The 16,636-nt window shown below is 42.1% G+C and overlaps 1 protein-coding gene across 2 annotated transcripts; it reads left to right on the top strand.

Annotated features, from left to right (window-relative positions):
• The first annotated feature begins 11 nt into the window (after window positions 1–11).
• Window positions 12–15,658, top strand: wdr24 (WD repeat domain 24). Of its 2 annotated transcripts, none has more exons than XM_061967599.1 (11): window positions 12–159; window positions 5,217–5,295; window positions 7,178–7,662; window positions 8,804–8,981; window positions 9,096–9,768; window positions 9,829–9,941; window positions 13,002–13,111; window positions 13,173–13,277; window positions 13,360–13,697; window positions 13,763–13,947; window positions 15,318–15,658. In XM_061967599.1, the coding sequence occupies exons 3-11, from the start codon at window positions 7,182–7,184 to the stop codon at window positions 15,484–15,486; spliced, it is 2,352 nt and encodes a 783-aa protein (XP_061823583.1). In that variant the 5' UTR covers window positions 12–159; window positions 5,217–5,295; window positions 7,178–7,181; the 3' UTR covers window positions 15,487–15,658. The 2 variants fall into 2 exon arrangements, with proteins under 2 accessions (XP_061823583.1, XP_072770166.1); XM_072914065.1 differs by having other exon boundaries at window positions 29–159; window positions 5,220–5,295.
• Window positions 15,659–16,636: the final 978 nt, after the last annotated feature.

Genomic DNA, 16,636 nt, shown 5'->3' on the forward strand with positions numbered 1-16,636 from the left:
TGTTTGACCGAATGAAACCGAGCAAGTGTCGCGCTCGTTAGCTTGTTGTTAAAGTTAGCTGTAGCGCGGTTAGCTTGCTCGCGTTAGCATCACAGTCCCAAGCGAGCTTTATGGCAGTGGGGCGACTTGTCCTATTTCTAGCCAACTCCAAACATGAAGGTAAGTGGAGGAACCTTGGGAAATGTGTGCGCTTTTACTCGAATGCATGGTGGAATTTACATTAAACATGGCTCTGAATTAGATGAACAAGGACGGAAGACCCCTGGCTTTATATATCTGAGTGAAGTGAAGTGAATTATATTTATATAGCGCTTTTCTCTAGTGACTCTTTGATTTAAACTTTTATTTGTAGATTGCACAGTGAAGTACATATTCTGTACAATTGACCACTAAATGGTAACACCCGAATAAGTTTTTCAACTTGTTTAAGTCGGAGTCCACTTAAATTAATTCATGATACAGATATATACTATTTTCATAATACGGTCATCACACAAGATAATCATCACAGTATATAAATTGAATTATTTACATTATTTACAATCCGGGGTCTGGGATATGGAGGGGGGGTGTTAAGATTGGTTGGAATCAACACTTCAGTCATCAATCAATCAATCAATCAATCTTTATTTATATAGCCCTAAATCACAAGTGTCTCAAAGGGCTGCACAAGCCACAACGACATCCTCGGTACAAAGCCCACATACGGGCAAGGAAAAACTCACCCCAGTGGGACGTCGATGTGAATGACTATGAGAAACCTTGGAGAGGACCGTATATGTGGGTAACCCCCCCCCCCCCTCTAGGGGAGACCGAAAGCAATGGATGTCGAGTGGGTCTGACATAATATTGTGAGAGTCCAGTCCATAGTGGATCCAACATAATAGTAAGAGTCCAGTCCATAGTGGGGCCAGCAGGACACCATCCCGAGCGGAGACGGGTCAGCAGCGCAGAGATGTTCCCTGCCGATGCACAGGCGAGCGGTCCACCCCGGGTCCCGACTCTGGACAGCCAGCACTTCATCCATGGCCACCGGACCTGTGCCCCCCCCCCTCAAGGAAAAGGGGAGCAGAGGAGAAAAGAAAAGAAACGGCAGATCAACTGGTCTAACAGGGGGGCTATTTAAAGGCTAGAGTATACAAATGAGTTTTAAGATGGGACTTAAATGCTTCTACTGAGGTAGTAGAGATGCGCGGATAGGGAATTTATTTCATCCGCAACCGCGGCAGAAAGTCGTCAACCATCCGCCATCCACCCGATGTAACGTTTGATCAGAACTCCATCCGCCCGCCATCCGCCCGTTGTTATATATCTAATATTAATAAAAATTAAAAAAAAGGGTGAAAACTACGCGAATTGCACCTTGTGCAGACAAGATTTTTCGATCGGACACGGAGGAATTAGTGATGTAAAAGACCACGTTGGGACAAAAAAACACAAGTCTAATGCCGTTGCTAGCGATACAAGTGGAAAACTTTCAACGTTTTTCGTCGCCCAAACAGATTCTTTGGATGTGATAAATGCCGAAGTTTTATTTACGGAGGCAATAATTGAGCATGGACTTCCAATCGCACTGGCTGATCACATGGGACAGTTAATAATGTAATGCAACCTTTAAAAATCATTACGCGGTGATCGCGATCCCAAAAATAAACTTTTCTTGCATGATAATGTCCAGAAAAATTCGCTTTATATTACTATAGAGTCCTTTTAACGAATGAGTTTGATGGTTTATCACAAACCTTAAATGAAAGAAGTCCTTTGTTCTCCTGCAGCATGGCCTTGTTTTGTGTTTGGTGCGCCATCCTGTCGGCTGTATTTCACAGCACGACATACTGTTAAAAGTGTTTATACTATTTATACTTTCAATTAACAAATTGAAGTCTTGTGAAAGGTTGACAGGATAACTGGCATTAACTGTCAAAATAATTTCAAACTATTGAAGTTAGCTTACAGAATAAACATGTCAATCAACCCATATGATATTTGCTGTAATATTTTTGTTTTGAAAAGTCACTGTGACTGATAGAAAAGTGATGGTTTTAGCAACATTTTAACCTGTCTGAATGCTAATAATCATTTTGCGAGCAAGCAGGTAAGCTGCGCGGGCGGAGCGCGCGGAGTGACCCATGTTACGAGCCCCCGGCCACGGGGGTGGCGGGCAGGTAAGCTGCTTACCTGCTGCGCGTGACGCCGGCCGCGGCGAAAGCGGACGAGGCGTAGTGTCGGTGCGGTGGGCGCGGTTGTGACCCTGGACGTGCGTCGGGCCCTTCTCGCGGATCGCCTCAGCTACGGCTCCCGGTGGGGCCCTCTCGGGGGAAGGAGCCTCGGTCCCGGACGCGAGGCGTCCCTCCGCTCCGTAAAAGTGTCCATCTCTTTTCTTTTTTTTTCTTCTGTTGTGGCATATGCTGCAGGTGCCTGCTCGTTTTTCGTATGTGGGTAACAACATTTAACTATGTATATATATTTCCCAATTGGTTTAACTGCCACCCGCAAAAAAAAAATTAAAAAAAAAATATCTAATTAATCCGCCCGACCCGACCCGCGAGCGGATAAAATCTTATTTTTTTAAATTTCATCCGCCCGATCCGCGGATAATCCGCGGACTCCGCGGTTGTGTCCGCAAACCGCGCATCTCTATGAGGTAGCATCTCTAATTGTTACCGGGAGGGCATTCCATAGTACTGGAGCCCGAATAGAAAACGCTCTATAGCCCGCAGACTTTTTTTGGGCTCTGGGAATCACTAATAAGCCGGAGTTCTTTGAACGCAGATTTCTTGCCGGGACATATGGTACAATGCAATCGACAAGATAGGACGGAGCTAGACCGTGTAGTATTTTATACGTAAGTAGTAAAACCTTAAAGTCACATCTTAAGTGCACAGGAAGCCAGTGCAGGTGAGCCAGTATAGGCGTAATATGATCAAACTTTCTTGTTCTTGTCAAAAGTCTAGCAGCCGCATTTTGTACCAACTGTAATTTTTTAATGCTAGACATAGGGAGACCCGAAAATAATACGTTACAGTAATCGAGACGAGACGTAACGAACGCATGAATAATGATCTCAGCGTCGCTAGTGGATAAAATAGAACGAATTTTAGCGATATTACGGAGATGAAAGAAGGCCGTTTTAGTAACACTCTTAATGTGTGACTCAAACGAGAGAGTTGGGTCGAAGATAATACCCAGATTCTTTACTGATTCGCCTTGTGTAATTGTTTGGTTGTCAAATGTTAAGGTGGTATTATTAAATAAATTTCGGTGTTTATCAACAATTGCATCATCAGACAAATTGACATTGGAACAGTGTAGGTCTGACTTGGTACATATGTACAGCAAGTATTGGACACAGAGAGAGTGAGATCAGAAATTATAAGAAAAAGTGATCGTTAAACGTTAATCAATTCATGGTAGCTCAAAGCGCTTTTACATAGTACATAGTGAAACCCAATATCTAAGTTACATTTAAACCAGTGTGGGTGGCAGGTGGGTAAAGTGTCTTGCCCATCATCATCGGCGGTCACTCGAAGAGAGTATGACGATCCTCTTGGTAGGGGGGGTACAGAGGTGGGTAGATTAGCCAGAAATTGTACTCAAGTAAGAGTGCTGTTACTTTAGAGATATATTACTCAAGTAAAAGTAAGGAGTAGTCACCCAAATATTTACTTGAGTAAAAGTTAAAAGTATGTTGTGAAAAAACTACTCAAGTACTGAGTAACTGATGAGTAACCTGTTCGTTTAATGATGACGGCAACAAATAATGCACAAAAACATAAAAATAGCATTGAGAAAATTCAGAGCCAGGAATATCTCTTAAGCAACTAAAACAATAATATATATTAAATAATAATACATTAAAATAAAAAAAAATATGGCAAATTGAGCCACAATAACTTAACAGCACCATAGGCTCAGTAGACATTGATTGATTGATTGAAACTTGTATTAGTAGATTGCACAGTACAGTACATATTCCGTACAATTGACCACTAAATGGTAACACCCCAATAAGTTTTTCAACTTGTTTAAGTCGGGGTCCACGTGTGACGGTCATGTGACCGCCTGGCTCTGTTTGATTGGTCCAACGTCACCAGTGACTACATCTGATTGGTGAAACGCAGGCATGCATAGATCCTAAATTGAAGGTCTGTCTGACAAACCAAAACAAACAAAGCATGCATTAACAGATCGATAAAAATCAGTAGCGAGTAGCGAGCTGAATGTAGAGAAATGGAGCGGAGTAAAAGTAGCGTTTCTTCTCTATAAATATACTCAAGAAAAAGTAAAAGTATGTTGCATTAAAACTACTCTTAGAATTACAATTTATCCCAAAAGTTACTCAAGTAGATGTAACGGAGTAAATGTAGCGCGTTAGTACCCACCTCTGGGGGGTATCCCTTTATGGAGGATGCCTGTGCGTGACTCTGTTTAACGTGGGGAGACTGGTGCACAGACAGTCACCACACGATCCTTGACAGATCCGGGTCAGGGTCCAGTGGCATGGAGTCCAAGACGACTGGGGACTCTTTTCTGCTGCAGCCTTCATCCGCCATCCCAGCCGTTGTGACGCTCCATAGGTTTAGCAATCATCCTCCGCCTGTTCCACAGTTGAGGTCTTGGGTTGTTATTTCCCCATAACTGGGCCCACATGGATGTGGGGGTGCCTTCTTCCGCCATCGCAGCCGTTGTGGTGGTTCTTACATCTATCGTCTCCCGCCTGCTTCGCCATTAAGGTCTTCACCGTATCCCTGGCTAGGGGGCAGTCAGGTACTAGGCCTTTGCCAAGGGCCACCAGGGGTGACAGTAGTAAGCGAGTTAACCTCCCATAGAGGAGCCTCCACTGCCGGATGCACTTTAATGTCATGCCCAAGGACACAACGGCATTGACTAGGATGGCGGAAGCGGGGATCGAACCTGGAACCCTCAAGTTGGTATAGCTCTACCAACCGAGCTATACCGCCCCAAGCATATTGGAGTAAAACTACAATAACAAACACATGCAGTCTTGCCAATATTTACTGTCTGTGTAGTGATTTATGGTTTGCTTTTACTAGACTAGAATGTGCAATGTTTGATCATTTATTTCCCCCCCCCTGTCTGTAAACAAGTGAGTGCATTGCACCACAGTTGTATTTTTGTCAGGAATACTGCAGATCAGGTTTGAAGGAATTGTTTACATTTTGCAATATTTAAAACCTCATGTTCTCAACTATCAGCAGGTTGCTTCTCATGGGAGGACATGAAGAGCATTCCGGTTTGCTGCAGTAGTTGAAAAGGCCAGCAGTTCTACACCCGGTCAGTACTGCACTTTGGTTTGTTTACAGAAAATACTGCACATGTTTTTGTAAGGTAACCCCTGTGAATAGAGGGAATGTGCTGCAGTGTAGTAGTTGTACAATTCTAAATGGTAAATGGGTTATACTTCTATAGCGCTTTTCTACCTTCAAGGTACTCCAAAGCGCTTTGACACTATTTCCACATTCACACACACATTCACACACTGATGGCGGGAGCTGCCATGCAAGGCCCTAACCACGACCAATCAGGAGCAAGGGTGAAGTGTCTTGCTCAAGGACACAACGGACGTGACGAGGTTGGTAGAAGGTGGGGATTGAACCAGGAACACTCAGGTTGCTGGCACGACCACTCTCCCAACTGCACCACTCCGTCACAATGTATGTAATTTTTTAGAGTAAAATTGCAAGAAAAAAAAACTGTCAGCCAAATCATGAATTTAAGATTTTAAGAGAACAATGTCGTAATAAGACAAAAAACATGTAGCGATAATACTATGAGAGTATAAGCTTAAAAACGTTACCAAAAAGAACCAGAGTTTTACTAGCCTAAAGTCATACTTGTGTTAGAAAAAGTTCATAATGTAAGAGCCTTTTTACAAAATTCAAAACAATATATTAAATACCGTATTTTCCGTACCAAAGGGCACACCGGATTATAAGGCGCACTGCCGATGAATGGTCTATTTTCAATCTTTTTTCATATATAAGGCGCACCGGATTATAGGGCGCATTAAAGGAGTCAAATTATTATTTATATTTTTCTAAATTGAAAACACTTACTTGTGGTCTACATAACTTGTACGGTAATGGTGGCTCTTTGGTCAAAATGTTGCATAGATTATGTTTTACAGATCATCTTCAAGTCGCTTTCTGACAGTCGCTTCAGGATGCTCCGTTTTGTGGGCGGTCTTATTTACGTGTCTCACCTTCGGCAGCGTCTTCTCCCCGTCATCTTTGTTGTAGCGGTGTAGCGTGCAAGGACGGGAGTGGAAGAAGTGTCAAAAGATGGAGCGAACTGTTTTAATGACATTCAGACTTTACTAAAATCAATAACAGAGCAGCACCTCCTCATCCGCCGGAAATGTGTCCTATGAAAAAACGTCCGACCGGAACTCAATAATAACTAAAGTTCCTTGGGTGAATAATGTCAACTCACTACACAGGTATGTTTTAGCGCTTTCATGGCAGATATAGGTAAGAACTTTACACTACTTTATATTAGAAATGGCAACAGCAGAGGATGAATGTCCCATAACAAGAAGATAGAGAAAAAGAAGAAACTTATCAACTACGATGTCGGCATAGACCACAAAGGCGGACTCGCGCAATTTTTCAGGACTTATGCAGATCCCAAATACACATCAACAAGTACCAGAAGGTAAGAAAAGTTGCTTTTGCATAATATTGCGAAACAAAACGGCAGATAATGTCTTACCTTATGCACACACCATAATAATACTCGTATGTTGAAGCACAGTGCAATCCTTCAGGCGGTGCGGCTTCATAGCTTACCCAAGTCGTACTAAAACGTTTTGAGAGCCGTGTGTAATGTTCTATGTTTTCAATGGAACATATAAAATGTTGGTGTTGTTTACTTGAGTTATATTGCAGTCTACAATATCTCTTGTGTGTGACTGCCATCATATTGCAGTCTACACGTATCTCTTACGTGTGACTGCCATCTACTGGTCACGCTTATCATTACACCATGTACCAAATAAAATAGCTTCGAGGTCGGTAAGCAAAACCAGAATTATTTCGTACATTAGACACACCAGGCTATAAGGCGCACTGTCAAGTTTTGAAGAAAAAAAAAGGATTTTAAGTGTGCCTTGTAGTCCGGAAAATACGGTAATTAAATTGACTTTTGTTTTTTCTAGGACCATGGAGAAGATGTCCCGGGTCACCACAGCTCTTGGCAACAGCGCCATCAGCGGTCGGACCATGTTCTGCCACTTAGACGCTCCCGCCAACGCCATCAGTGTGTGCCGTGACGCCTCGCAGGTGGTGGTGGCCGGCCGCAACATCTTCAAGATCTACGGCCTGGAGGAGGAGCAGTTGGTGGAGAAGCTGAATCTCCGCGTGGGCCGCAAGCCGTCTCTCAATTTTAGCTGCGCAGACGTCATGTGGCACCAAATGGAGGAAAACCTGCTGGCGACCGCCGCCACCAACGGCGCCGTGGTGACGTGGAACCTGGGGAAACCGTCTCGCAACAAGCAGGAACAGCTGTTCACCGAGCACAAGCGTACCGTCAACAAGGTGTGCTTCCACCCTACGGAGGTGTACATGCTGCTGAGTGGATCGCAAGATGGCTTCATGAAGTGTTTTGACCTGCGCAAAAAGGAGTCTGTCAGTACTTTCTCAGGTATTATGATTATATTTAAACAGTCCTACCCCCAGTAATTATAATTGTGTGCAAGGATATTAGGTACACCTGCCCAAACAAGACTACGTGCTTTGGGGCCAAATACTGCAGTGACCAACAAGAGGCAGTCAGAGTGGAACAGTGTGGTCTTATCATTCAATCAGTGCTGTGCTTGTTGGAGTGATCTGACGAATTGGTGTTTCTAATATGTTACCACTTTGGTGTGACCAAAATATTAGAAACATACCTCTGTTTATTGCAGTGCAGTTTTATGTTTGTTGGATTTTCTTTGATAGTGTGCGTGTATGTGTGTTGCCGCTTTTGGAATTAAATTACTTTCTTTAAATAGGACACAATAATTTTGGATACAACTTGTTTATATTACAGTAATACATATGAATCATTTTACTAAGGGAAAATACAATACAAGAATAAAGTAGTAATATGACAGTAAAAGTAGTAATGTTGGGATGGAGTAAAATGTTAGTCATGCCTTTTTTTTTTCCAGATTATGACTTTTCTGTAAATATTTTGACTTTCTTCTCTTTTATAAAGAAAATTCGGTATATTTCAAGACTTCTTTTGATATCTTTTTGATGATTGTGGTTTACAGCTTATGAAAACAAATTAATGAAAAATTTCAAAAACTGTAAACAAACAATCAAAATTTAAACAAATAAAAGCTCGACCCATTTCACTTTGTATGTAATGAGTTTTTATCACATTAGTTTCACATTTGAAGTTGAATTGCTGAAATGAATGGACTTTTACACCATATTCAGTTTTTTTTTTTTAGTTTCACCTGTATACATATTACTAAAAAATGTATACATTTTATGGTTTTATTTTCATAAATTACAATTTCTTTTATGACTTTATTTTCATAAGTTGCTATTTCTTTAATATCTTGATATTTTGTTTTCTTGTAATTACGACTTGTGAATAAAGAAGAATAAAGTATTAATATTATGAGGGAAAACCTAGAATATTCTCCATAATAATATTAAAGTCATGCTGGGTCACTAAATATGATTTCCACAAATTCAGTTGGACAAAAGCAACATTTAATTCAATTCAATTCAACATATTTGTCATCCCCAAAGGGAAATCAGCACCACTAAATATTGTTTTTTTTTTGCAGGTCAGTCAGAGAGCGTGCGAGACGTTCAGTTCAGCATGAAAGATTATTTCACGTTCGCTGCTTCTTTTGAGAACGGAAACGTGCAGCTGTGGGACATCAGACGGCCGGATCGCTACGAGCGAATGTTCACCGCCCACACGGGTCCAGTGTTCTGTTGTGACTGGCACCCTGACGACAGGTAAAAAGAAACCCTTTCGACTTCTGTATGAAACTAAGCTTGAATGAAAGCTATTAAAACACTTTCTTCCAATGGCGTGTAAGTATTTTTTAATGGCGTTGATATCCATTTCAGGGGCTGGTTGGCCACAGGGGGCAGAGACAAGATGGTGAAGGTGTGGGACATGACCACAAACCGTGCCAAAGAGATCTACTGCGTCCAAACCATCGCCTCAGTGGCGCGAGTCAAGTGGCGTCCAGAGAGGAAGTTCCACCTGGGCACCTGCTCCATGATGGTGGATCACAACATCTACGTGTGGGACGTGCGAAGACCGTTCATTCCCTTCGCCACCTTTGAGGAGCACAAAGATGTGACCACGGGTATCGTGTGGCGCCACCAGCACGACCCTCACTTCCTGCTGTCGGGCTCCAAAGACAGCACGCTCTACCAGCACATGTTTAAAGATGCCACGCGACCCGTGGATAAGGCCAACCCAGAAGGTCTCTGCTTCGGCCTTTTTGGCGACTTGGCCTTTGCCGCTAAAGAGAGTCTAATCAACGGCGATGCCAACAGAAAGCCTTACCCTGGAGGCGACCGCCGCTACCCCATCTTTTTCTTCAAGAAGCCCGACCTGACAGAGAAGTTTGCCCACGTGTCAAGTGCCCTGGCCGTCTTTGAGAAAGACTTGGACAGTAACCACATGGACTGGTTTGTGAAGACGGCACAACTCTACCTCCTAAGCGGGAAGCCCTTTGCCGAACTGTGCGATCATAACGCCAAAGTGGCTCGCCAGCTCAAAAGACCTCAGGTACGACTATGCCAACAAAACGTTGGCTGCTTTTCTTCTTGACATGGCTTTGATTGACAGGTTTCAACAACGTGGACCATGCTGAGGATCATGTTCTCTGACCCAGCAAACATCACTACTCCTGGGCTCAACCAAAACCTCAGTAAACTGGGCACCTTACCTCTAATGAACAGGTATGTCATTTATGATTAAAATGTAACCCCAGGTTTCTGCTGGATGTGAAACAGCTGCGGAACAGCACCTGCACGGCAGTGTACTCTTTCCATGTTTATTGAAGTCAATGTGTCCGTTTCCACCGCCTGCGGAACATCACTGACATTCCGTTGACGTTCTGCATTCTAGCACTAAATATACGCAGAGCTTCTATATTTGCCAGACGCCGCTATAAATTCGTTCAATTTAGCTCAAATCTGCTTCTGTTTGACAGGAAGTCATGCACAAACACAAAATAAACTAGCCGGTTTACTCTCAAAACAAAATTCTCCCGTTTTTAAGGTGTATCATATTTTACACTTTGAAACGTCAATGGACGGGGGCGCACATGAAGTCAACTGGTCAAATGTTTTCAGATGTAATTTCACGTTGTTGACACAAATGGTTGAGGACATGCTGATTCTGAAGATGCAAAATAAAGAATAATGGACAGGCGTATCCCGGACAGCTACAAAACCCAAAAACAATGAATTTGGCACGTTGTGTAAATCGTAAATAAAACAGAATACATCCATCCATCCATCCATTTTCTTCCGCTTATTTGAGGTCAGGTCGCGGGGGCAGCAGCCAATGATTTGCAAATTCTTTTCAACCTATATTCAATTGAATAGACTGCAAAGACAAGATACTTAACGATCGAACTGGAAAACTTAATTTTTTGCAAATATTAGCTCATTTGGAATTTGATGCATGCAACATGTTTCAAAAAAGCTGGCACAAGTGGGAAAAAAAGACTGAGAACGTTGAGGAATGCTCATCAAACACTTATTTGAAACATCCCACAGGTGAACAGGCTAAATTGGGAACAGGTGGGTGCCATGATTGGATATAAAAGCAGCTTCCATGAAATGCTCAGTCGTTCACAAACAAGGATGGGGCGAGGGTCACCACTTTGTGAATAAATGCGTGAGCAAATTGTCGAACAGTTTAAGAACAACATTTCTCAACCAGCTATTGCGAGGAATTTAGGGATCTCACCATCTACGGTCCGTAATATCATCAAAATGTTCACAGAATCTGGAGAAATCACTGCACGTATGCGGCAATGCTCGTGACCTTCGATCCCTCAGGCGGTACTGCATCTAAAAGCGACATCGGTGTGTAAAGGATATCACCACATGGGCTCAAGAACACTTCAGAAAACCACTATCAGTAACTACAGTTTGTCGCAACATCTGTAAGTGCAAGTTAAAACTCTACTATGCAAAGCGAAGGCCATTTATCAACAACACCCAGAAACGCTGCCGGCTTCGCTGGGCCCGAGCTCATCTAAGATGGACTGATGCAGAGAGGAAAAGTGTTCTGTGGTCTGACAAGTCCACATTTCAAATTGTTTTTGGAAACTGTGGACGTCGTGTCCTCCGGAAGAATGATGAAAAGAACCATTCGGTTTGTTCTAGGCGCAAAGTTCAAAAGCCAGCATCTGTAATGGTATGGGGTTGTATTAGTGCCCAAGACATGGGTAACTCCTAAGACATTAAAGGCCAGATCTAATGTTTGTATGTATTAAAACATGTTCAAACTTGATAGCACATACAAAGCTGATCTACTAAGCTTGTGCGCAGAGGATTGCATTTCTGAATTGATCAAAAAAGAGACCGCAATTAATTTAGCATGTACGCGAAATATATTCTGATTATCAAAATGCTCCACATTATTTGTAGGGAAGCAAAGATAATCATTTAGCACTTGCTATGTGGATTATCAAGACTGAAACTGTTTTGCGTCTATATTTAGGACATCTGGAAGATATTTGTGTACAGTACGTGCAATATGGCACAGTTAAGCACAAACGGCTGTGCCGCAGTCATTGTGAGAAAGCGATCACTGTAATGATAGATGATGAAGAAAGAATAGCGTGCGATGTCAACATATTAGACTGTCAGAAATTTTAAAAAAGATGATCTATTATCTATTTCATATTATCTATTCAGCAATATCGTTTTATAATTGTATAACTTCTGGATGATTTTCGGGGCAGATTAAAAATTCTATGGATTTGTCTGCTGCCGTTTTTTGTTTTTTTATACAGGAGATATGCTATTATTATATCTCCTATGACAGTGGTTTTCAAACCTTTTTCACCAAGTAACACCTCAGAAAACACTAGGCTCTCCAAGTACAACCATAAAGACCAACATTAAAATCCAGTAGCATAGTAGGCCTAAGTATTAATGAAAAACAAGGCAGTCGTTTTTAATAATATATTTAATATTTTTGGCCACTTTAACATTACCCAGTTTGAAAAGTAATACTATGTTTGAATAAAGGAAAATAAAAACAAGTACTAAACAATGAATCAAATCTTTGGCGTACCACAGTTTGAGAACCTAGTGGTATATCCCTGTGTAAAAACTTCTTGCAACATGCATTTTCTTGTGTCAAAATATCACAACACTGCGGCGTCTCCCAGACCGCACCTTTTGCTTCTATATAGCCCAGAAAAGATGGTACATGTTATATTTGTCTGCTTCTTTTTCCACAACATACCATGTTGGACCTTATGATGTAGTGAATGTGCATGCAGTAAATGAGTGTCTCCATGGGGACAGCCGGTATAATGTACACGCAAAATTCCTATTTAAATATGGCAGTCTGCACTGTTTTTGCACTAGTTCTCAATTGTACACAAATTCTTAGTAGATCACGCACAATACGCCCACTAGAAGTACTCACAATTTCAGATTTTAAGCTTGCTGTTTAGCACTTGTTGTTTGGATCTTAGTAGATCAAGCCCTAAGTGTACATGCAGTGTTTTAGTCATATTTTTATTTAACATGCCATACAAGTGTAGAAAGAAGTATCATTTACTGTGATGATGTGGTGACAAACAAGCAAAGGGTTGTTCATGTGTTTGGGAGGGGAGTCTCATCACATCAACAATCAGAAGTCCCTCTTTTATTACTGGTGTTGACGTACTTTAGACATATTGTACTGAGCAGCCAGGACACAGGTTTCCTGTTCTACGGTCATCACCATACTTTTCTGCTCTTGGTACCAACAATTAATCGATGTTTCAGTTTCAGCATGAAGGAGATGAGCAACGAGGGCAGACTTGAGCGCAGCAAAGGCGACGGCAGACAGGACAACGTCCACTTGGAGCCTGAAAACATCAGCAACAATAACGAAGGTTAGACGCAGACCTGCGGCCGTTTTCATGTTGGCGTTTGAGTACCATCATGTGACTTCAGAAAATGAGGAGACGGAGGGCAGCGAGGGCCAGGCTGATTACATGTTTGGAGATGCTGAGCTCGATGATGATGACCTGTACTCCATGGAACATGACAACCAGACAGGTGGCTCTCATCTCCTCATGCATAGAACCTTCTAGTCTTCATGGTGTGTCTATAGACACGTACAAATCTGTGCTCTTTGCAGAGGAGCAGGAGTGCACGCTCCCTCAGGAGGCTTTCCAGCTCCGCCACGACATCCTGGACAACCCGTCCGCTCCCGAGCACCTCCAGCAGGACAAGGCCGACTCGCCGCACGTCAGCGGCAATGAGGCTGAGGTCATGTGCCTGACGCCTATCGAGTCCTTCCCCCTCATCTCCATCTCCCAGCCGCTGTTCACCCCCCATCTGTCCGCCAGCTTCTTTTGCCCCATCGTGCGTGAGATGCTCGGTTACTACGCCGAGCGAGGTGACGTGCAGATGGCCGTGTCTGTGCTCATCGTTCTGGGAGAGCGGATACGTAAAGAGATCGATGACCTCACGCAGGTAGCTGGCGCTGCGACAAAATGGACTCGTGTTGTTCATCATTTTTAAATTGCGTGACCTTTCAGGAGCACTGGTACATGTCCTACATCGACCTACTGCAGCGTTTTAAGCTGTGGAACGTGTCCAACGAGGTGATCAAGTTGAGTACATGCAGCGCCATCACTTGTCTGAATCAGACGTCCACCACCCTGCACATCAACTGCAGCAACTGCAAACGGCCCATGAACAATAGAGGCTGGATTTGTGACAGGTACTGATTTACATATTGTAGTGCAGTAGTACCTCAACTTGCTAAACTAAATAGCTTCTGTAACAGAGCACTTAAACCAAAAAAAAACACTTAAATCTCAAATCAACATCTTCCATTGAAATATATTGAAATTGATGCTTGGCCCTCTAAAACAGCACAAACTAACTTTTAGATAATACACATTGTATAGAAACCATACAATGGAATGTAGTATTAACAAATACAGTAGCTTTATGAACTAATGTAATAATAAAGTACAGCTTATTTATTTATTTATTTTCTTTCAGTCGGACAATATTTTCGCTATACTGGATGGAATTTTTACCTGACATGTTTCGACTGTCATCTGTATTTTTCTTCAAAAGGGTCACCTGACCACTGTGACGTGTTGCCTGTCCGCTGTTCTTATAGTCGTGGCCAACCAGGCAGACCTTTCAAGTCTACCTGGTTGGCTCCCTCCGCCGCTTGATTGTAAATGGAGGAGGGAGTCCCAGGTATGTGAGAGCATAAAAGCTCCCTTATCTCGATTGATGGTTTCCTTTGGCCGCTTACTTTATGCGATCGCTTCCTTAATCAAATTTTTTGAACTTGTTTGTTTCTGTCCCAATTGATTTTGGCGTTGTCCCAACCAAACCAACCAGATGGACTCTGCCTGTATTGTCTGACTAAAAGAACATTTTAAAAGTACATGAATGAGATGACATAATTTATCAGCTTTTTGATCAAAATAACATTTACTTTGGAGAGTTTGACTTCTATGGAATATCCTTCTAGCTGCTTACTCTGTCAAACACACCATCAGCTGTTTTTTTTTTTTTATATAATTGTCTGCCTTTTAGATAGTATACATTTACATTTTTGGCTGGCTGACTTTCTGCTTCAGTATGGTGCAGACTAGCAGTGATAGGTTCCAATTGCATCGCCAAGTTGGTGACACGCTCGACCATGTTTTTGGTGATTTCTTTTTTTAATTCAATGAATATCATCCACTTCTTCTTAGCACTGTCCTTCACGCTCCCTTTCTTCCTTCCCATGGTTGTAAAACAAAGTTTTGTCAATCTCTAGCTATAAACTAATGCTATCGAGTAAGACCAGATGTTTTGGTTGGATCTTATGTGACATTTGTTACACCAACTAATGTCGGGGATACTTGTGACAAAAAAATGTGTTTGCAATTTAAAGCTTAGCAGTTAGCCAAGACAGCACTCTTGAGTTGAGGTACTACTGTATTTTCTTTTAAAAACCCTTCTTTATGAAGAGGGTCTTTAAAACATATCACTAACGTCATTAAAAAATAAATTTTGAAGAATTGGGGACCTCTAAGTACGGTAACTGCATGTTGTGACAACACTGCCACCTGTGTCCTCTAGGTGTCACCAGTGTGCCAGTGTGTGCGCCGTGTGCCACCATGTGGTGAAAGGACTGTTTGTGTGGTGTCAGGGCTGCAGCCACGGTGGTCACCTGGAGCACATCATTAACTGGCTCAAGAGCAGTGCCCACTGCCCTGCAGGCTGCGGGCACCTGTGTGAGTACACCTGAGTTCACTACTGACAGACACTCACAGCTTCACTCACACACACTCAAGTGTTCCTCTCTTAGGCTGCCTTTCTAATAACTGGAATGACTGAAGGTACAATTCAAAAAGCAATCATGTTTGTATTTGAATCTATGGATTTGTATATAAACATATTATTTTTTCACATGCTTTGAACATTTTGCATAGTTTTTAATCCTGTCGGCATTGGAAAAACAGGCAACTGTAGATAATCATTTAGATTGGCATGACTAACCTAAAGCAATTCATTTTGAATGGAAGATTGCTGTAAAGGGATTAGTCAACTTTAATAAGATGTTTTTTTCTCCAACATTGATGTGTGTAAGTGGTGTTTTTCACACGGTGGTCTGATTGGATTCATGTAGTAACCAAGTACTGATAACAAAATACCATGAAAAATGAGCTGAGGTACAAGCTGTTGAGTATTTAAAAATAAGTTAAAGTACCCTCTGCTGGACATTGATGGTAATGAGTTTATGGCATATTCCATCCATTCATCCCTTTTCTACCGCTTGTCCCGCTCGGTGTCGCGGGGGGGTGCTGTAGCCTATCCCAGCTGCAATCGAGCGGAAAGCGGAGTACACCCCGGACAAGTCGCCAACACAGATAGACAGACAACATTCACACACTAGGGCCAAAGTTAAATGAAAAGGTTTCCAATCAACCCAAAACAGCTCAGAACATTTTGAAAATGAGATCAAACTCAGATTGAACTAATAATTTAAAATTAAAAAGACTGTAATGTTAAAAATTTTGATGGGGTTACAGATTTTTATTGTAATATATTTAAGGGACAAGATGTAGGAAATGGATGGATGGATATTCAGCAGGACATTTTTAACAGATTTCAGTCAAATTGTGAAAAAGCCATCAGAAATTAAACTTCTTGACCTGAACTTCTTAACGGTGGTCTAATTGGATTCATGTAGTAACCAAGTACCAATAACAAAATACCCTGAAAAATGAGCACAATCACCAAAATGATTCCCGAGCCTGCCCACACCTCCCAGAGGGTGGAACAAGGGGATGGGTCAAATGCAGAGGGTAATTTCACCATACCTAGTGTGTGTGTGTGTGTGTGTGTGTGTGTGTGTGTGACTATCAGTGATACTACCGGTACTTTAACTTAACTGA

The sequence above is a fragment of the Nerophis lumbriciformis genome, linkage group LG11, assembly GCF_033978685.3.
Source record: "Nerophis lumbriciformis linkage group LG11, RoL_Nlum_v2.1, whole genome shotgun sequence".
Taxonomy (NCBI): Eukaryota; Metazoa; Chordata; class Actinopteri; order Syngnathiformes; family Syngnathidae; genus Nerophis; species Nerophis lumbriciformis.